General features: G+C 35.4%; 1 protein-coding gene across 2 annotated transcripts in view; it reads right to left on the bottom strand.

Annotated features, from left to right (window-relative positions):
* The window catches only part of LOC110451283 (amyloid beta A4 protein-like), a 59,735-nt gene that overhangs the window by 18,893 nt on the left and 17,505 nt on the right, over positions 1–23,337 (bottom strand). For both annotated transcript variants that reach the window (XM_021499208.1, XM_021499207.1), the window contains exons 3-4: positions 23,022–23,139; positions 19,858–20,076 (exon numbers count right to left, since the gene is read on the bottom strand). In XM_021499208.1, the coding sequence (XP_021354883.1) occupies positions 19,858–20,076; positions 23,022–23,139 (337 nt within the window). The remainder of the gene's footprint in view (positions 1–19,857; positions 20,077–23,021; positions 23,140–23,337) is intronic.

Genomic DNA, 23,337 nt, shown 5'->3' on the forward strand with positions numbered 1-23,337 from the left:
ATTTGTAACAGAAAATCAATGAAAATTGTGTTTGCTTCAACAAAAACTCAGTCACTGGAAATCTTTCAAGCTGAGGCGTTAGGAATGGATTTGTGAACTGTTTCCTGAAAAAATTCTTTAAATTTATTCTTGCAATTTTTTTGTGTGTAAATTAAAGACTCAACATTCCTCTCTAGCTGTTACTGAATAATCATGTTAAAAGCATTTAACACATAAATGGTTGTTTTGTTGACTATTTACATTTTGTATGTGTTTAACTCATTCACCCCTGAAGATACATTTGAACTCCTCCAATTCAAAGGTTGGAATAGGTCATAATGAAATTTCAGGGATGAATGAGTTAAATGACCTTTCTGTACTTATTTAAGGATCTCTGTGCCACTGCAGGCAAAACACAAGAGAGTTCCACTGTAGTTTCTCTTAAAGAGAGTTACCTCCCCTTAAATTAGATTTTTCATGTTTTCAAGCCAACTTTTTGAAACATGATTTTTGGTTAAATGTATTATCCAAAATTAAACTCATTAAATCAATTTTGAGTTATTTTTATTGTCTGCATATTAATAATCTAGAAGATGATGCTGTTTAGAAAATGAGAAAAGGGTTGTCAAGATTTTAACATGCTTATTGATGTACAGTCAGAAGCCTGTCTAATTTGACCCCTGAGTAGTCTGACATTCTGTTCAACATACATATTACGATGAAATACAATGTGCAATGAAAACTTAAGACTTATGAATTCCAAACTCCTATCTTATTAAACATAATATCATTTTATACCTATTCTATTTTAACTCTTTTACCCCTATATCTTTAAACTGTACTTGCCGAGTCTTTGATTTGGTAAGGTTCAATTGTGACTTTGGGGGTGAATGGGTTAAACTATCTTATATAAGACCCGAGTATTTTGACATCCTGCTTGGCCTGACCAGTATACATCCAACAGTTCTCACATTTTAACCCTTTCACCACTGTAAACCATAATGGACTCATCCAGATCAAAGCATGGACGAGTTTACTAAAGGTACATAGGGGTGAAGGGTTAAAAGTGTTTCAGGATCCCTGTCCCACTGTAGACAAACACTAGACAAACCCAATGTAGTTGTTATCCAAATAGTGACATGTTCCCTTAAATTTAGATTTGATATAACAGTAGCTCAGATTGGCCAGGGTGCTCCTGTCAGGGTAGCTCAACTGGTAAGTTACCACAAGTATGGGTTGAAGGTCCTGGGTTGGAATCCCTGTCTGTCCCCGTACATTTTGACACTCTAAACACCATTTTTTAGGTTTAGACTGTTCATCTAATCTTCATTATTTTTTTCATAAATGAACTGCATGATTTTTTCTTCAGAAATCAGTGATAAATCTATATATGAGTCCTGAGTCCTACATCATAGAATTTCTGGAAATACTTGAATTTAACATTGTGGGACCCATTGTTGTTTGCAATTCAGCTGAAAGGGACCCATGAAAATAAATTGTAGATTGATCACTGAGAAATGATTTATGAAAGGTACAGTAATGCTGGGGGAAAAGTTCCAGTGCTTAGTCAGTTTCTGGCAGGGTACAGGCCTATAGGGATCATAACATTTAGGTTTTGTTACATAGGTCTACTCACATAAACAAAACATCATATGGAATGTTTCTGACTGGTGTACGGTAATGATAACACCTAACTGACAACCTACGTAATTTGTTGTGTTAAATGGAAAATCAATTTTCATCAAGAACTGCATAAAGCATCACACAATTTTAAAACCCTACATGAAAAGATACTTCTTAACTCGTTCACCCCTGAAATTTCATAATAAACTATACCAACCTTTTCATTGGAAGAGTTCAAATGTGCCTTCAGGGGGTGAATGAGTTAATATGAAAATGAAGATAAGTTGTTTCTGAAGTTGAATTTCTCCCCCGTCGTGGATCTCTCTCGTATAACATATCGCTGGTATAGCAGACCCAAGATAAGGTTAGAAAAGGTAGAAAATCAATGCAAACAGAGTTACTCGGAATCTAAAGGCTTCTACAGAGACAGCTATCGCAGACTCCATGTCTGTCGCGGCGTTTATACCTGGCCATATAACCCGTCCTCTGCAGCGACAACGTGCACATAAACAGATTCAGTACTCATTCCCTATCAATTACCACAAAGATAGGTAGCACTGCAGATCAATGCAGTCTCTGATGTAATTCACCAAATTGATACGATATGTCGATATATTTAATTCCAGACAAAAGAGATCATGTCTCTAACACGGAAGGACTCACAGAAGAAAATCATTCTTAACAGTGACACAGTGTCAACTAAAGTCTTCATGCATCCGTTAAATCATTGAAAATGATTCAATGTACCTGAGGCTTAAAATAGCAGCTGCAAATTTATATATATTATATATTTTATGCTACATCTATGTATCAATATTGATAGTATTATCAACCGCGGAAAAAAGTCTGTGTTACGACCTGACGGGCCGAGTACAGAGGCTCCAGGTGTGCCAGTTAATCTATAATGTCCTTTATTGCTCAGCTTCAGCCTCCTTACCTGATTAATCTCTACAGAGACCCATACACACAAAAACGCGGACGTGATGATTAATACTAGGTGCAGTCGCAAAACCAATTGAATCACAAAACACATTTTCAAAGGCCGACAAGCTAGCGAAAAATTGAACCAAAACTTTCATGTAGCGAACATGAAATAAAATTCATAGCAAATGTTGCATGTATAGGATTAACTCATTCACCCCTTAAGACACAGTTGAACTCTTCCAGATCAAAGGTTGGAATAGAGTTCATTATAAAATTTCAGGGGTGAATGAGTTAAAAAAGTCATCTCTTGTAGCCAACAAACACAAATATAATCATAAAATCTAAATCAATTCTGAATGATATTGATTTGAAAATATCAGTTTACATTAGGGTGCTGTATACCGGAAAATATTCATGGTGTAAATCTTTCGGCCTTCACAAGAATAATCCATATTTACCCAGTGTTAATTACGCCTTCACATTTAGTTACTGTGCATGGTATATGTTATTTGCAAATGTTCATTGCAATGATAAATTATCCCACATTACGATGGTCAAAAAAGGCAAAAATTAAACTGCAGCGAACATTTCCCATTATACAGTCCTCATTAGGCCAGAATAGTAAAATACTAGATCTCTATTGAAGGTGGAGGCTGAACAAGGTGGCTAGCTGACACGGATATGTCCAAATAACTTATTTTGGAAATCATCAACTGACTGATATCTAGCGATATTTTTCTATTAAGTTAGTATACATGTATCATGATCCACCAATACATCTTATTTTGTTTTCCTAAAAAGTTCATTTTCCACGAGGTTGTAGTTTGGAGCTTGCAAAACGTTGATGAACAGCAACTGACTGTATATTGTCACTTGAAAACTTTCCTTCGCCAGAAGTTTCATCAAGTTTACATTAAAAATAACTTGCGTAAATACATTGGCCTACTTCATGAAGCATACACTGCGGTTGTTTTGTGAAGAACAATATTTCAAAATTGCAAATACATGCAGTTGAACAAACTGAAATGCAAAAGTAGTTTTTCTACATATACCCACTACATAGTATTCAAGATCGTATGAAAGAAAGAAATTAAAATCTCTTCATTCAAAATGTCTAGCACCCCTTTTACCCTAATGCAGCCGAGTCTAACATCTGAAAATATATCATTTTTGCATAAAGGCTGTAAGTAATGTGCAACTGCTGAGGGAAAAAATGACAATACAGGCTGTATTTTGAGTGAAATTCATTCATAATTCATGTACGTGGCTAGGAAAAGACGGAGCATAAATAACCTATCAGCTGGCTTTCTATCATACAGGAGCTTTGCTTTTTCCTGGCAAATTGCCAATTTGAAGAATCTCTCTAGCTCTCTGTACAGTTTCAGATCCGTCAGCATATCAATGGCGAATCACTCATCAACTTTCCTAGAATATTAAAATACAACTTTTCATCGTGATTCAAAACTAAAGGACAGATCCAAATCGAAATTGTTGATACTGGTAATTTCCATATTTCAGATTACGAAATTTCGACATGTTGTATCTGTAGTGTAATTTGTAAGTTAACCAGTCTCCCCGGGCAGGACCCAACGGTAAAAAGTCAGCTACTTTAGAAGCTCGGATGTTATTGGAGCTGAATAGGCATTCTAAGGAAAATCAATAGCGCCTGCTTAATAGGTACATTCCCAACTAGTACTGAAAACAAGAGACCGGTAAATAGCCAATACTGAAAAGTCTTATGTGGGGACAACAAAGATTTTTAATTATTGTGTGTGCAATAACACAGTTTTTTAAATATTTTTGTGTGCATAACACAGTTTTTAAATTTGTGTGCATAATACATGTTTTTTAATTTTATTTGTGTGCATAACAAGTTTAAAAAAAAATTTTTTGTGTGTGCAGAACACAGATTTTAAAATTACTTTTGTATGCATAACACAGGTTTTAAAATTCTTCTGGGTGTATTTTTTGTGTGGATAGTGTACACACAGGTTACAAACTTTTCTGTGTGGATAACACAGGTTTTTAAATTATTTTGGTGTGGATAGTGTACACACAGGTTATAAACTTTTCTGTGTGGATAACACAGGTTTTTAAATTATTTTTGTGTGGATAGTGTACACACAGGTAATTAAATTCTTCTGTGTGGATAACACAGGTTTTTAAAATCCATTTCATTTCTACAGTAAAACTTTATTTTCCTATATTTTATACAACCCCCTTACCTCCAACTGTTTATAAAATTGAATGGTAGGATGGGGATAGGTAATTGTAAACTTTACAGTAGCTTCTTACTATGGACCAAACCTAAATCTAAACTTTCTTTATCAATCTGTTATCTGTAGAAATTTCTTTCGCTAACATGGTTTTACTTGTGGAAAGTTCAAAATTTCTTTAATAATATGAAGAAATGAAATGTAAAGCTTTATATTTTTTGAATAATGAAATACTGCCAAGAACAGCAGAACCCATTTATAAACAAATGACTTGGTAAAAATCCTCACATACAGAGTTAGGCCCCCTTACGACCAATAGACTCTTTCTACCTGCCAAGAAAAACATCTGATTTACATATCCTGACAAAGCGTACCACTATCACAGCTAAACTCCTTGAGGACTTACAGCTAGCTGAGTCTAACCAGAGAAGGAGAAGAGATCGTCCGCATCAGTAATTCAGACAAGCTGACTATATAGAAACATCGGAACCTTCTGGACTGTCGCTAGAAACTTCCACATGGAACACACATGGTACTCTATATTGATTGCTGGAGTAGCTTGGTCCATCAACGTCAATATAATGGTCTTTGTTCTCTTCATCAAGGCATTTCTATCATTATGGTTCCATGTGTTCTGATGTCCAAGCCAGGACTTTTGTTTTAATGCAAGAAAACACTTTAAAATGCAATATTTTAATTATTTGAATAAAACTATTTCATTCATACTTGTCAAGAATTATTAATTATTAATTATTGATGTTGCTGTCATAACCACTGCTTTTTGTCCGGATATCTAAATAACTTAAAAACATCACACACAAAACGTTCAATTTCTACGTCTTTTTATGAAATTAACCAATTTTATACACTGGATAGACCACTCCTTCATACAGACACCTCTTCCCTAAGACAGCAAGATTACCTAGATATGGTTGAATTAAAGGGACTTTACTATAATGTACAGTATGCATACTTTTCAGAGATATCCTTCACTGCATAACCAAATGTTCCATACATGTCCTAAAGAAGTTTGATTGACAGTTGGAATTAACATATTACAATGACAGTCCAGCAAAATTACTGAGCGACCGTAAAAACTACCTGAATTAGGTGAGGTGAAATCTCTTCCTTAAACTTGGACCACAAAAAAAACAATTATTCTAGGGAATTAACAAATTCACTCCTGAAATTTCATAATGAACTATCCCAACCTTTGAATTGGAAGGGTTCAAATGTGTCCTCAGGGGTGAATGACTTAATTAAGCCCTCTGAAACTTTGCTGATATTACTTAGGGCCTTGTCAAGAGCGTAGATCGATGAAATGCAACGCAAACATATTTTTTCCCACTTTCGATGTGAATCAAGACAAATAAACAGTAATTTATCATTTTAATTGAGATCTGCAAAATTGATCAACGTCTTGCAGATCAATGAATATTCTGCTGAAGTCTGATTACTCAATACACATGTGTATACATACATCAAAGTCGCACAGAACTGCCTAGACAGACCTGATAGCCAGTTTTTGTGATAATTAATTCCGCTGCATGCATGCAGCGACTTTTGTAATCTCAGGATAGATCCGAGTGTCGCCTCTAATGTCTGCCCCTCGCATGTACTCAACTTAAAACAGCAACTGACCGAAGCTTACCTCCCTATCGCCTACAGAATTTTACATATCGGTTTTTACTATAAGGTCATGCTGACGCAATCACTTTCCAATCGACTACAACATCAGAATTTTACATATCTGGTTTTACCATCAAGTCATGCGACAGAATCAATGTCAATGAAAAGCTTGGTAGAAAGCCAGTCTGGTCTTGTACAAAAAAAAAAAAAAAAATGATATAGGAACAACATAACACAAATGTTGTTTCGGGGATCAATCTGTCCACCAACCCAGTTTTACTTAAGGTAGTATATTTTGTAATAGGGCTAGTAAAAAATTTGAATATTTACTAGGAAAATATATAGCTAGGGCTTATTTCAAAATCTGCCTGAGGCCTGTTACTCTAAAATTCTAATAACATAACCTACATTGTCCAAATTTTGCTGAAACAGTGTGTGGGAAGGTAAGGAATTTGTGTGTAGGTTTCTAGAAACATTATCCCCGACCCCCTACCAAGTTGTCCTATAGAACATACAAACTTCATATATGGTAGGAATACACTAGCTTGAACACATCAATAAAAGGGGGATTACGCTAGACACATCTTCATTTTTTAATTTGGCCTAAGGCCAAGTCAATGAAATTCCAGATGTTTCCTGTCCGTTTCTTTCCCTGAAATGTCTCTGTATTTGCATCATAGATATTGACATAAAGTACAAGTAGAATCCCTCCAGCTGCAGCAGATTTTGCTCCGTCAGCAGTTTTACAAGGACGCAGAATACATGTAGGACTGTATTAACAAAATATCTTCATCCCCAATATCAGGTGCACTGAGTGATAATTCCGTCATAAAAGACAAATACAGAAATTCTCATCAACAAATATTAATGAAAACTAATAAATGGGATGTAAAGAAGGGAAAGATAGAAAATCAGAACTGATGAAATATATAGTCCCCTACATACTTAAACTGGACTTGCCAAGTCTATGATTTGGTAAGGTTCAAATGAGACTTTAGGGGTGAATGGGTTAAGCATAACATGTAGGATGCTCTGGTTTATAACAAAATCTATCAGATATTTGTAAAGAAAGGAAGACGATTGAGAAGAAGAATAGAGAAAGAAGGAGTCCATGAATTAATGTCGATTGTGATTTCTGACTTTCTGAGGTATAAACAGACCTACTGACAGTGTAGCTATCCTTCTCCATACGTGACCAGGATCTGGTATGCCCTATTAGGGATGAAATCATGTTTATAACTCGTTTATATCAATGCTTTTGTATGGCTGCATTTGAAGCCTTTTTCATCGATGGATCTTGTAACTAAAGCCCAATCCCTGTAGAGCACACTAGGAGCTATAGCATGTACATGTATTAACTATAAATGTCACAACATTCACTAATACAACAAGTTATATTTCAAATTTACTGAATCCTAAAAACTTTGACTGTGAGTAATTAGAAATGATAGCTAGCTCATTCACCCCCGAAATTTCATAATAAACTATTCCAACCTTTGAATCAGAAGAGTTCAAATGTGTCATCAGGGATGAAAGAGCTATATTAAGTTATACACCTTACAAGTTGTTAATTACCTCAATTTTGAGAATTTCATCTCTCAGATAATTTCCCAGAGAGATAAATACGCTATCTTTATAGGAACTATTTTATACAAACTCATTTATATAGTTATTAGTCAACAGTTTATTTGTCATATTATGGGCGATATCTTCCATCTTTATGTTACAGATGCACTTCATACAAAAGGCAGAACACACCGACTGTCAGACACACAACAGGCCTCAGATACAGGAACATTTCTAACAAAGGACTGAATTATAGATAAACAAACACAAAGCAATGAACATCTAGCCAGGAGGTCCAGCGTGTACCTTTAGCTCCCACTTCTCCCCTTTATAACAAGGGGAAACAGATAGGGAGGGTTTCTGCTTCCTTTCTGATACATTATCTTACTCAATCCAATTAACTTTTGGCCCTGACCTACAAATTAAATCATGGTTATCATTGTTAAACTCATCTGGAGATAGTATACAGGAGTTTTTATTTCCTACAAATTTTTATAGCTCTATTTTATGTCTAGGTGGGTCCCGACCAACAATTCCCTTACATAAACAGACTTCTGTTATAGTATAACCACTGAGTTATGTAGAGGGTCCCAAACACTCTAGAAAACCGTGACAGAGTGGATGTACGTGTATGCAATGCCCTACGTTGATATTTCATAACCATCTAGAAAACTGTGCGTGTTAACTGTCCCTTATAGTGTCAATCATTGATAATGTCCTAGACTGACTAGAAATCAGTTATGTGACCACAACACAGACGCACTAGACAATGGTGTATGTTGACATCCCTGTTTCAAACCTGAAAATGTTCATGAAAACAGAATAGGTTAAGACGTTCCCCATCCTGACAGACTAGAAAGCTTTGTGTAAATTTACAATTCCCATCCTCGATATCCAGGGGCTACGCTCACTTCCGCTCTCTATTAGTTTGATCCTTTGATGTACATCAAAATAATTTGTCGGTCGCAAAACAGTAAATTGACTAGCTTTAAAGTCGGTTGTCGCTCTTCTGTAATCTTCAAAGGACAGGTATCAGCCTAGCCATTGGTCAGGTTTTTTTACCCGACACCAACCAAATAGCTAGCCGCGTGCCTTCAATAACTTGTAATGACATATTCCATGGGTGCAGCTAGAGAGCGAAAGTGAGCCTAACTTCTGGAGTATAGAGGATGGCAATACCTGACCGTGTAGAATACTCTTTATGTTGACAGTCTCTACCGGTCTAAAAAACCTGTTGTATGTTGAGATCCCTGTCTGTCAAGAAAACTGAAAGTGTAGATGATACCCAACAAAACAGAATATGTTGACGCCACCGACAGACCAGAAAACTGTATGTTGAGATCCCTGTCTGTCAAGAAAACTAAAAGTGTTGAGGATACCCAACAAAACAGAATATGTTGACGCCACGGGCAGACTGTTTTGTGTGTTTTGGGATACCTGACTAAGTAGAAAACAGTAGATATTGACATCCTCACTAGCTTAGGATACAACTGTATGCTGACTATAGAAAACTTTGTAACAGTCGTATCCCCTGATGTGATCCCAGCCTTACTGATCACTGTTAAATTATTCAGGATGACAATGTGATGGGTTTACCACTGATCGTCAATATATGTGGACAGGTACGCTGATCACCAGGTAAAAATGACTCGCGTGTCAGCACCAGCTGTATCAGGTTTATTATACCTCCTGATTGAAAACAGGTCCCAGCTCATGTATGTTACATTACTGGGTAACATATTGTTTTTATTGTTCCATTAACATGTGGTTAATGTCCTGAAAAGTCGTACAATCAAATTCTTCTTAACATATTATTAAAGGAAAAAGGGCCCACTCAATTAGAAAGTATCAAACAAGTGAGATTACATTCAAATAATATATTACTTAAATATTGGAATATGTGCAATACATTTGATATCATCAATGGAAAGATGAAGAAACGAACAAGCTTAATTGTAATCTTTCCTTGATCTTTTATAAATGTGTGGAACCTTTCCTCAAACTTTATATAGATTTGAAATATATTCATTTTTTTTTTAAATTGTACAAGTTATTCTGATACACAAATACACATAGGTATAGCAGGGCGATGTTATCAAATTCTCATGAATTTCAAATTTATTTCTAGATCTCTGATACACATACTAAATAAAACACCTAATAGGTTCTCAAATATTACAAATCTGTTTAGATCTCCAATACAAAAACCATTTACAAATAAATAAAGTACCATTACTAGCATGCATACAGACAGAGGAATATTGTTCTAGCCCAAGTTTCATGATTTTCTATCCTTCTGGAATTCCTTTATCCAAGTGATTTCACTGGAAAGTATTATTAGAGTTAAGACAAAATCCTTAGTGAATGAAATTTCCTTTAACTTCATTAATACTTTCATATGAAAACATTTATGTTACAGGAATTTCTGTAAGAAAAAACAGGCCTTGTCTTTATATTGTATCCATATGTGAGACACATTCATAGACTAACCTTCCTGATGATGCATTTAACTCATTCAACCCTACATATTTAAACTGGACTTGCCCAGTCTTTGATTTGGTAACATTCAAATGTGAGTTTAGGGGTGAAAATCCTACATAGCCCAGAGCTGGGTGATATATCTCTCCACCTTTATTACACTACAGAAATAAGGCTTTGGTTTCTTTCATCAGGTTGAGGCAATGCAAAATGTGGGCTGTTGAGCATCTAAAGGTCAGAGGTCATTTGACAGATCTGAGAAATATCTGCCCTTGGAACCATGAACCTGATTTGTATGATGTTTTGACCTCAGTTGTATTATAGTGGTTCTATTTCATAACACCGATAGTGGTAAATTTTCTATTGTGAGAGTAATAAGAGATGTTGTCATGTTGTTTTGTACATGTAAATATAAGTAACATTACTTACGTTAACATGTACAAAACAGCATCACAACACAGGAATTTTTGAAGTTTTAAATTATCAAAGGCAGTTTGAATTTCAAGTAGAACAGTAAGTAGAACAAACTACGATTGCCCATATTTCTTTAATTACAGAATGGATATCGCAGGTAATAAGTAAGGGGAGTTAATTACAGAATGGATATCGCAGGTAATAAGGAAGGGGAGTTAATTACAGAATGAATATCGTAGGTAATAAGGAAGGGGAGTTATTACAGAATGGATATCGTAGGTAATAAGGAAGGGGAGTTAATTACAGAATCGATATCGTAGGTAATAAGGAAGGGGAGTTAATAACAGAATGGATATCGTAAGTAATAAGGAAGGGGAGTTAATTACAGAATGGATATCATAGGTAATAAGGAAGGAGAGTCTAGTGTCCTTTCAAGTTAAGGAACCAAGTGACCCTTCAACACATGTGGAAATTCCTCAAAATTTATTGTAATTTCCATTTTAAAGCAATAGCGAGGTCCGGTGGTAAGTTTACATTCTGGGTAATTTGATATTTTCTTGATGATATCAGACATCAGGACTCATTTGTCACAGCCTGGTTAGTTAAACTCATTCACCCCTGAAGTTTCATAATGAACTATTCCCATCTAGAGTTCAAATGTGTCTTCAGGGGTGAATGAGTTAAGGAGTCTCGTCTGGTAGTAAAATGTGGGTGCTTAGTATAAGGATCCTTGTTCCTCTACAGGCAAACTTTCTTTTGCCAATTTTAAGTAAATACAGTTACCCCCCCCCCTGGAATTTGATTTCTTAATGACTGCCTCAAAACAACACACTACAGCTAAGTCATTCACCCCTAAATATCTAAACTAGACTTGCCCACTCTTTGATTTGGAAAGTTCAAATGTGTTTTTAGAAGTGAAGAATGGGTTAAAAACATAAATTCACTGTATTTTCATGCTTTTTGTCACTCAATCCAAAAATATTTACCAGAAAAATGTCTTTATCGCATCCAGACATGAGCAGCAAAATCACCTTTTCGCCAATACACAAAAACAACTTAACGCTAACCAGGCTAGACTGGCCACTGTCTCTAAAATATTGAATTATTAAGAAAAAAAAGTTTAATTAAAACAAATTTGATCACTTGGATGTCTGTTATATTCTAAACTATGGGGAGATAAGCTAGTAGCAAAATACAGCTGAGAAATTCTTCATAAACATGTAGGGGCTGGTAGCCAGTCTATAACCAGGCTATTAATAAACAAAGCAATCAGGTATGCCATATGAAAACACTACAGTAAGGCCCTAAATATGGAAAGCAACAGAACCAGGCCTGGGAGCCTGAGGAAATGTAATACATGCAGTGATTCACGACCAATACTGGTATAACAAATTGACAGGAGAGATGATGTTTCCGACCCAATAACGACAGACTCCAATTGTTTAGCGGGACCACGGAAAACCCAGAACAAATATTAGCTGGACAAACCCCCTTCAGATATGGCAGAAAAAAAATCAATGTTTTAAATATCGTAATAAATCATTGTACCTGTCTGTTGTCGAGTTCCAAATTTAGAAATGATGAATAATTCCTTACTAATATTCAATACCAGAACTCTGGCAGAAAGCTCCAAGCGATTTTGACCGAAATTTAAAAATCATCTCTAAAAATCATCTCTATAAATCAGTCAGTCAACGAAATTCTAAGTCAATTACATTTTACATTCATCTTAATACCATATTGCTGATGAACAAACCAGAAACTTCCTTCTAATTTATTTCAAATTATCTATTTTTCATTTGATGGCACCTTTCAAATGTTATGAACTGGTTTCAATCTATGAGAAAATCAAATATCCAATAATGGGTTTTTTTTACACCTGTTCTTGTTCGTTGTTTCTGCAATGTTTGCCTTTGATAAAAATATCTGTATATGCCCAGTGTTAAATTTGCCCTTCACAAGTAATGACTTTATATAGTAATTTGGGTCCTTCTATTCACTGTCAGGATAATAAGACTCTTTCCTGCCCAGGGCTGAAGGATAGGGAAATTCCACCAGAGGGGTTTTCAAATTTGGTAAAACCCCAGGCTTTGCTTCTCGTGAAACGTGGTGTAAGATCGAAATTTCTTACACCCCTCTCTTTAGTAACTCTGCATGACAGCTCTATCTTTACACACGGAAATGAGAGAAATATTCATCCTTATGGTGGAGGGCAAAAAAGTGGAATGTTAAACAGCGGTGACAATTTCCCAGTATACAGTAGTGCCTATTTCTCTGCCTGTAAACTAAACCAGATGTCTCATTCCAGATCTCAAACCCGAGACGCTCCAAAGGGATGTACAGACATGACAGGTTCAATGGGGAGCTGCACAGAATAAATCATTTTTATAATAATTATTTTTTATATCCTACGCAGTCTGGTACGTAATTTGTTATCTCAGAAAGGATGAAGGAACTGTGTAGCATGTGATGTAAATGTCAATTGGGGTCCCAACGCTTCGGTGGTCGATTAATCGTGGCCCAGGTCTAATAAATAGATACCCTGGCATCATCATCAGCTTTTTTGTTCTCTGCACGCTTTAATGATGTAAGTGTAGTCATAGCGACACACCGAGTGTCTCGTGACTCAGTTCCAGTCAGAGCCAGAGCGTGGTTCAATATATTGATCCAAACGTACAACATACACAACTTGAGCTATTGGTTTCCGCATTCAACAACGCGGGACAGGTCGATAGCATTCACTGTTCAAATCAACAACTATATTCGGCTCAACAAGTCCAAATCTGCGGCAGCGAAGATCAATTAAAATCCTACTACATTTCCTACTCGTCTTATCTACTCCCAATAACATCGGATATTTGTCGCAATATTTTTTCCTGTAAAATTTTACATCACATTTACCAGTATTCACTGAATTTTTTCTAACATTCTAAATTATTTAACCAAACTTGTAATTTTACTAAAAACAATTTCTGAAGGTTTCACATACATTGACATGTCATAAGTCTTCACGGTACGTCATTTTCCCCATTGGATTCTATGTAAATTTACCTTTGGAAAAAATCAATTTTCCTGGCTTCATTTCTTGCCATAAACTGATGAAATTCAGCACAAAGGTTCTCTTGTAATATTTATTTATAATTATTAATTATTATTAGTTAATTATTAATAGTATTATAATTTCTAACCATGATGGGTTACTTGGTAAGAACAATTTCTGTTATGGAAAAAAATTACCCTTGTGTCCATGGGAATTATGTAAAACTTTTAAGCTTGGATGAAAAGTGATCGCTCTAACATTCTCTAACAGGATGTCAATTTTTATCAAAATTGAGCGTTAAATGAATTCACATTAAAAAAATAAAAGCTAATTAACAATGAATCAAATTGGAAAATGATGCAATACCAAAGACTTCCCTGTATATCTACTGGATGATTTCTGTTAATCCAGACGTCTAGCTATACGTATTTAGATTATACTATACTCTACAAATTGTATCTAATGCTAGGGTAAACAGTTCTCCAAATTAATGGCGGGACTGTGAGACAACCAACTTAGTAGTGGATAGAATGGTACAACTTAATTAGAACTGGCTGGTCTGTGAGACAACCAGATTAGTAGTGGATAGAATGGTACAACTGGTCGGAGAGGAAGACAGATGGATAGAGAGACAACAGGATGGGAGGTAACTGGAACAGAGAGGTGACTGGTCGGAGAGGAAGGCAGATGGATAGAGAGACAACAGGATGGGAGGTAACTGGAACAGAGAGGTGACTGGTCGGAGAGGAAGACAGATGGATAGAGAGACAACAGGATGGGAGGTAACTGGAACTGAGAGGTGACTGAGGTTGGAGAGGAAGACAGATGGATAGAGAGACAACAGGATGGGAGGTTACTGGATAGTCGCAGCGGAACAGTCCTGGAAAATTTCTTCATGTTTCAAAACTGAATAATATTACAGTCTAAATTCTGTCTTTTGAAGCTATCCATGAGAGAAAGACCAAAATCCATCTTTATATCTTACAGGTTGCTAATAAAAAGAAAGTGGTACTCGTGTATAAGTTGGTTGTTCTAGACAGAGAATATCTATACTTGTGTAATCTCTAAGGCCAATTTTAATCTAATCTCTAAGGCCTAGTTTCAATTCAATTAAATCAAAATTTATTATAAAAGAAACATTTCGAAGAATCCAGACAAGAGACCATTTAACAAGACCTCAGTTTTCGTACTCGTAAACGATACATAACGGGCCTCTGCATCTGAAATTAAAACGACCTGTTGACGCATTACATAACCCGTGATTCACCTTACCAGATGAGACATGGAAGCATTACCAGGACTGTAGCAGGAGTCGGAAAATCAATACAACTTTACAGGTCTGGAGTTCTAGGCGAGCATTGCACCAGTAGAAATCCATGCGATTCCAACACTGAGACTGTAGCAGGAAAAAGGCCTGTCAAAACCAGATTCATCGCAACCCAATGGAGTCAAATTTTTTTCTTCTAAATTCCAACAGTTGAACATTTGAATATTCTTCTATGCATTTTAATTACACACTATAACTTAACTCATTCACCCCTACATATTTAAACTAGACTTGCCCAGTCTTTGATTCGGTAACGTTCCAATGTCATGTTAGAGGTACTCAATCTAATAATTATTGGTGCAAGTTGTTTGTTGGTCAGGGTTTTGCATCCCCAAAAGAGCTCATATTATCACATGACAGTCGTGTCGACAGATGATAAGTCAATATTAAAGTGCAATCTCACCAAAATATCATAACCTGAGCACTGTAACATGACACTTAAACCAGTAACAGTCGTTATCCCTTTCACCACTGTAGACCATAATGGACTCATCCAGATAAATGTATGGTAGAGTCTACTAAAGTTTCCTAGGGGTGAAAGGGTTAAACTAACGATGGGCCTACAGAGAAACAACCAAAATAGAAAAGAATACAGATTCCAAGTGTAGTTTTACAATACTGGCAACATAGCTGAGAACAAGGAAGTTGATACTGCAGTTTAATGTTCATCTTTTCACTTTCCGTAATGAAGGAGAAGTTATCATTACAATTACAGAGAACTCGAATGAGAAGGGTGGAATTCTCACTGGGTAAATAAGGATTTTTTGACTGAACAGTTTCCCCTAGACTGGCCACCGTCTCTAGAATATTGAAATATAAAGAAAAAAGTTGAACTCAAACAATTTTGATCACTTGGATGTCTGATTCTAAGTTCTAAACTAGGGGGAGATAAGCTAGTAGTAAAATGCAGCTGAGAAATTCTTCATAAAAAGTTAGGGGCTGGCAGCCAGTCTAAGTTTCTCCGTACAGTTTCAATATTGGTGTCTTCAATGTCCTTTTAACACAACAAGTTTAAGAACCCTCAGGCATTCCGTCCAAATTCCAATCAGGGACACACATTAATCACCTCATACAATCAACACTGCACTCACCATGATAATAAAATTTAAGATAAACAGGTTCTTTGATGAATAAAACTTGAAACCACAGAAATAAATTAAGAAAAGGAACTTAGTTACATATATTTCGGAACCTTTAATGATATCTCAAATAAATTAAAAATGAATTTAAATTCATTCCTGTGTTTATACCAGCTAAACAGGTAGTAAAACAGATGAAGAACGAGCTGTCATAACAAATTTTTATATAAACATTGCAATTAATCAAATAAAATTTAAGACTGATGCCAAAATTTTAAATTAGATATATGCAAAAAGTAAATAAATAAAAATTTACCTAAACAAAGTAATTTCAATTGTAATAGGTACAGTATTTTTATGAAAACTTTATAATGATTGAGTACCATCAATACATATTCTGAGGTAGGGCTGTTACTGCCTGCAGTCTACATACTTTGACACAAAACAGGTCCAGGTAATCACATAAACATCAAAATCCACTTATGGAATAAATTACTTACTTCCTTCAAAAATATATAATACGAACATACAGAAAATCGTTGAAGCTGAACCAATGATATACCAATGTTAGCTAATATGACATGGTTGAGTGATTTTGAAGATGTCCCCATCCTTATTCACGAACTGATAAGGATGCTCTGAACGTCGTAATTTACCTGTGAAACCTTTTCACTTTTTCCTTAAAATACGAGCAGGTGATCATATGTATATGATGTAATTTTAGACTTTTCTCCAGACAAACACTTAACTCGATCACCCCTTAAAATACATTTGAACTCTTCCAATTCAAAGGTTGGAATAGTTCATTATGAAACTTCAGGGGTGAATGAGTTAAATAATTCTATACATTCATTAGTAAATGATACAGATAGCACATCATAACAACAAGGAATAAATAGTATAGACTCATGATGATGCAATAATGGAAAAGTCTACAAGGAAACTTTAAATGAACAGATTTCGATTTTATCACACATCAAAATCTCTGAGACCACATATCGCTCTGAACAGGGAATTTGACCTGCCCATGTCATGATTATTATTCATAACAATATCTTTAACCCTTTCACCACTGTAGATCATAATGGACTCTTCCAGATCAATGCATGGTAGAGTCTACTAAAGTCACATAGGGGTGACAGGGTTAAACTTACAACCCAAAAATCATTGACGAGATTTATTGGGAATTGGAAAGAAATGAGGAAGTTTGCATCTTTTTCCTTCTTCAGTAGATTATTTCAACTCTGATAAATAGAAAATTTCAAATAACAGAAACTTACATTCTGCAGTTTAAATGATATTTTAGAAAAAATAAACTTTACTCCTAGAGGAAATTTTCAGATTTTTATTCTCAATAACCAAATTCTCCTATCTAAAATGTGTGCTACAGTATTTATATTCTCCTGGTTGTTTTTTCTCCCAAGTTAAGCTGACCCAACTTGACCAAATTAAAACATCAGCCAAAATCAATGGTCACAAGACTTTATTGACCAAGGAACATATAAATCTATTCATATACCAGACTGACCACCACAATGTTGTCTGACCATCGGCTATTAAAATTAAGCAATTGTGTTGCGGACAAAGCCTTCAGACAGTCTACAAACAACCCATTTAGATAACAACTCCCTTGAGTATGAAAACTCCACCAGTATTACACATTTATACAAAGCCGGGTTTCCTCCCCTCACCATAAACCCTGCATGCCTGTCGTACAGTAAGATCTTCTGTCTTCACAGCACAAAAGAGGTTACTTGTATCCTTAATTTACTTTAAATGGTTTTTTTTATTAAATGGATTAAAATTAGTTGCAATTTGATTTGTTGTCTTTCTACAATATTGATTTCTATATTACATTTACCTTGAACAAGATATTCCTAATCAGGCCATAAATTGTATATATGAAAGACAGAAAGATTAGGAAACGATCTCTCAACTTGTGTAAATCATTGTACCCCCTAGTACATAGATGGTATATATAAACATGCTTTCCCTTTACATTCATCCAAAAGAATTATATTCTTTAATTGTTTGGTAAAAATATCGTCACACTTACCCCATTTTTTGTATAATAATATCGCAAGTACTTAAAAGGGAGCAAACTTTCTTATACAGTTTTTTTCATGTATTCCTATATACTGTGGACTTACTTTATATTTACATATATGTTATAAATACGAAGTGTTATTGATTTAATGTTGTAATAACTTTTCAGCTGGAATATACCCATGTAATCATGGTACCCCAAGTCATTAAGAAAAACATAATCTACGAAAATATACTCTCAAAGAAATCAATTGGTCGGGCTATCTTTGGGGCCTCGTAATATTGATCACATAGAACTAATCAGGATTACTTCATCTTCTAAGGATTTACCGAAGATCTATCAGCTTGTCCTGATAGAAACACACGTACCACTGTCATCAGATTACCTCATCATTGTAAACCGACACACATCTCTGACATCAGGAAACTTGTGGCAACTAATCTTAGCCAATCTCCAGAGCTTTAATGAGTCATAGTCAATGAAATGCTTGATAGCATGTGTTCTATGCAGTCCTGACCACAGATTATGCTTGTAAAGGACATTCCCTCCAGTACCGGTTGCCGAGACACTTTGACGAAAAGTGATGGAAAACTTGCATGTCTGGCAAACATAAACTGTCTGCACGGCCCCAGTATACCAGCCATTGATATTTCAGTATAATGACTAGTCTGGCAGTAACAGTTAGATTATCTCACCTGGTCATTCACCCCTGAAATTTCATAATGAACTATATATTCCAACCTTTAAATTGGAAGAGTTCAAATGTGTCTTCAGGGGTGTAAGAGTTATCTATTTCGCTGGATCTATTTTTCAGATTTCGAGTCTAGTGGCCATATAGCACAAGCTGCTAAGGTAAAGATAGATTTATTTGTCATGAATTTGGTACTTTTTTTTGGGGGGGGGGGGAAACTATTACCACAAAAATAGGGAAAATTAGAACCCTTCAAAAAACATTCTTTACAGTAATTTAATGAAGGGATAATGCTGTGTAATCGTAAATATCAACCGACTCTGAAGAACGACACTGAACTCTCTCTATATGAACACCGAAGGATTACGTAATATCTACTGATAAGAAAACTGTATTAAGATAAATGTCAACTTGTGATGTACTTAAAACGTGATCAGATTGAGACTGAATGTGCCAAAAACAAATTTTGCAAGATATCAAAGCTGAATTAATATAATATACAATTTCAGCAATATGTCACAGAATCATGAACAAGGTCTCCCTCCGTGTACCTACCTTGCTTGTCTTGTAGACAGCCAACATCCTTCATGTTGTTTGAACAACCTCCATTATTTAATGGTGATAGTCATAAACAATTTACAAAGGTCTTTTTAACCAAAACATTTATTTTCACTGGTCAATTCTAGGGGAAGGAGACAAAGTATTGCTCTTAAACTCATTGACCCCTAAAGACACTAAGGGCTGAATGAGTTGACTAGAAAAAGTATGTATGACAAAGAAACAAACGTTTTAAAGGGTGATTAATACACACACCTAACATGTGAACAGAACAACATTGACGTACCTGTGTGTGCGGGTTTGCAACAGACGTATTCCACACCGGCGTACATGCCGACATCGCAGGGGAGCAACATGGAGAAGTCCTGCATGTACATGCTCTTGTCCCGACAGGTCATGTTGGCATTTTCCTTCCAGAAAGTGTAGGCAGCGCACTCATTGTACTTCAAGTGTTGGAACTCACAACCCTGGGGTACCAGCAGGGCCGCACTCGTGAAGATTCCCGCTGCACAAAGTAGTGAAAACAATGTAAAATTCAGGCCAAATGACTTCATCATTAGTTCAATCACAGTAACCTTAGATACTGTGTATAAATTCTTCCCTAAGTATCTCCACTTAGATAATCTTATTCTGTATAGAATTTCTTTCCTCTTTATGTTTCGTCAGCAAACAAAGATTCTGGTTGAATCTTTCACAGAAAGTTTGTGATGATTCTTCGTCTGTAGATATAATTTTCTGACAAAAAGTCTGTGTTCGTCAGTCTTTTAAAGAATCATGTTGACTATCAGTTCATAAATTATCTGGACTCCTATCACAAGTGGTCCATGTACCTAGAAATCACTTAAATATGTATACAACATTTGTTCCTTTGAACGGTTTCACAATACCTCTTTGTCATAACATCTTATCTGTTATAGACCCATTATATGTTTAAACTTGTGTATATTGTTCACTCCAATATCTTGTTGCTGCAATTTTTTTATACGCAGATAATGTACATCATTTCCTTTAAAACATCATTGCAATCATACAACTGATAAACAATTCAAAGAATCGATACATAAACTCCCAGAAAATATCAAAAAGAAAGTCCTTATGTTATCTTAATTGACAAATGATTTTTTGTTCTAAGAATTATTTCAGGAAAAAGTGAGTGGAAATTTTTACACAACAATTTAGACGATCAACTTCCCTTTAAATTTTTGAAAAGGAAATTGAAAAACGTAGCAGGAAGTGAATTTCTCCCCAGAGAAATCTACATATATTCCTAAATACTGTCAGCCAATGAAATATAGCCGTCTATAGTTTGCCGATACTGCCAATTAATTTTCCTGGGCTTGAGCATGGATTCTGCATGTATATCCATCCAACAACTCTACTTAATCACAATCAACGTCTGAAGCTGTCCCGATTTTACATTACAATAATAGCAGCCAAAATAGCTTCAACTTCTGATATTTGCCATCAACATGGATGTGCATACGTGGATTGCTTTTGCAATGTGCAACAACCAAAAAATGCTCTCTATTCTCAAAATAACACGGCATTCATCATGTGATATCTGCAGGAAAAAGATATTCATTCTGCATGAACTTCAAAACGCAAATATTTCTCTGAAGATTAATCTTGATCCTTCAGATATTTCTGTTCCCTTGTGGCAGTAAGTACAATTTAAATCACAGTTATTTATACACAGTTAAATACAGTGTTTCCTGTGGAATTCATACACGTCATTCTTTAAACCATCTCATTGCATACATGTCATTCACAGGCATTATGAATTAATAGGAAATTTTATAATTCATCACGTTCTACAACCCGGCTCTAGTGTGTATGGCCCGACTCATCAGCTGTGAGCCGCTATTAGGATGTGTAGGTTTACTATGCAGTAAATCGGTCTGGTGATCATTTCAGCGATGAAGTAACATCAGTCAAGCGTATACTACACACATATGATAGTGTTGTCCGTTTGAAGTTTTATATATATTTTTTTGGACAGTAAATTAAATGTCTCGCCATTTTGAAATGTAATAAATACACTACAGACCAAGCCAGTTTTTTGGACAGTATATTTAAATGACAGAGTTTGTAAAGATGAATAATGTGATGCATTATACAATCGGGCAAAAAATATAATCAAAAGACGAATTTTCTTCCCCACGAATTTTCAATGAGATGGATGTTGCATGAGAGTTAATGTGCTATTCGCCTAAACACTTTATACGCAAATTAAAATTCCAACTTTTTATAGAGTTGTTTTATAGCCTGTTTGTATTAAAACATCCCTGAAGCTTTATCGTTAAGATTGACAAAATTTATTGAGATTAAACCTTAAAGAATCTAGCCATTCTGGTTCATGCTTTAAAGGAACACTATTTCATTTACGAAGCAATCCATTCTGTAACATGTGCAAAACATATGAACGTTACTCTCAAACATTATTGGAGTAGTGACTGAGATATCCATAATGATATATATATAACTTGTGATTTGTAACAGGGTCAGTCAGACTCCAACAAAAGTATCAAATTCTGACCATTAGTGAATTAATGTAGTATTAGAAATGTTTGCACTTCAAAAAAGGTTTGCCAACAAAAGGATTCACTTTGTATGAATTGCACTGTTTCTATTAACACGAAAATGTTGACACAGAGAGTATTACCATTTACATAAGAGTAATGGGATATCAGACATACTTCATAAATCAACAAACAACAAGTAGCCTTACCTTAAAATACACAATAGCTAGTAGTTTAACCGTGAAATTCACCGAACTGGTGGCTTGACCTTGAAATTCACACAATAGCAAGTGGTCTGAACATGAAATGCACATAATATCTAGCAGTCTGACCTTGAAATACAAACAATAGCTAGCAATTGGACCTTGAAAAGTATACAATAGCTAGCAGTTTGACCTTGAAATGCACACAATATCTAATAGTCTGACCTTGAAATACAAACAATAGCTAGCAATTTGACCTTGAAATGTATACAATAGCTAGCAGTTTGACCTTGAAATGCACACAATATCTAATAGTCTGACCTTGAAATACAAACAATAGCTAGCAATTTACCCTTGAAATGCACATAATATCCGACAGTCTGACCGTAAAATACAAACAATAGTTAGCAATTTGCCCTAAAAATGCACACAATATCCGACAGTCTGACCTTGAAATACATACAATAGCTAGCAACTTGCCCTTAAAATGCACACAATATCCGACAGTCTGACCTTGAAATACAAACAATAGCTAGCAACTTGCCCTTGACATGCACACAATAGCTAGCAATTTGACCTTGAAATGTATACAATAGCTAGCAGTTTGACCTTGAAATGAAACAACAGCTAAAATACTGGCCTTGACTGAATGGCTTTTTCATATTAATTGAATTAACTAAGTAATTACCTAGCAATAACCTTGAGATGACCTTGTAATAATGACTTACTGAGACAGCTGTACACCTGGAAGTTGCGGTCAGTGTGTAGATGTCCAAACTTGTCTGGCCATGTGATTTCAACATTCTCAACAGGGACAATATTGGTCACATCAGCATCCGTATACACCTGTAAATACAGAAAAAACACGAGTAGGTAAACAAATCAAAACGTCAGCATCCGTATACACCTGTAAATACAGAAAAACACGAGTAGGTAAACAAATCAAAACGTCAGCATCCGTATACACCTGTAAATACAGAAAAACACGAGTAGGTAAACAAATCAAAATGTCAGCATCCGTATACACCTGTAAATACAGAAAAA

This window comes from Mizuhopecten yessoensis, unplaced genomic scaffold (assembly GCF_002113885.1).
Source record: "Mizuhopecten yessoensis strain PY_sf001 unplaced genomic scaffold, ASM211388v2 scaffold5913, whole genome shotgun sequence".
Lineage (NCBI taxonomy): Eukaryota > Metazoa > Mollusca > Bivalvia > Pectinida > Pectinidae > Mizuhopecten > Mizuhopecten yessoensis.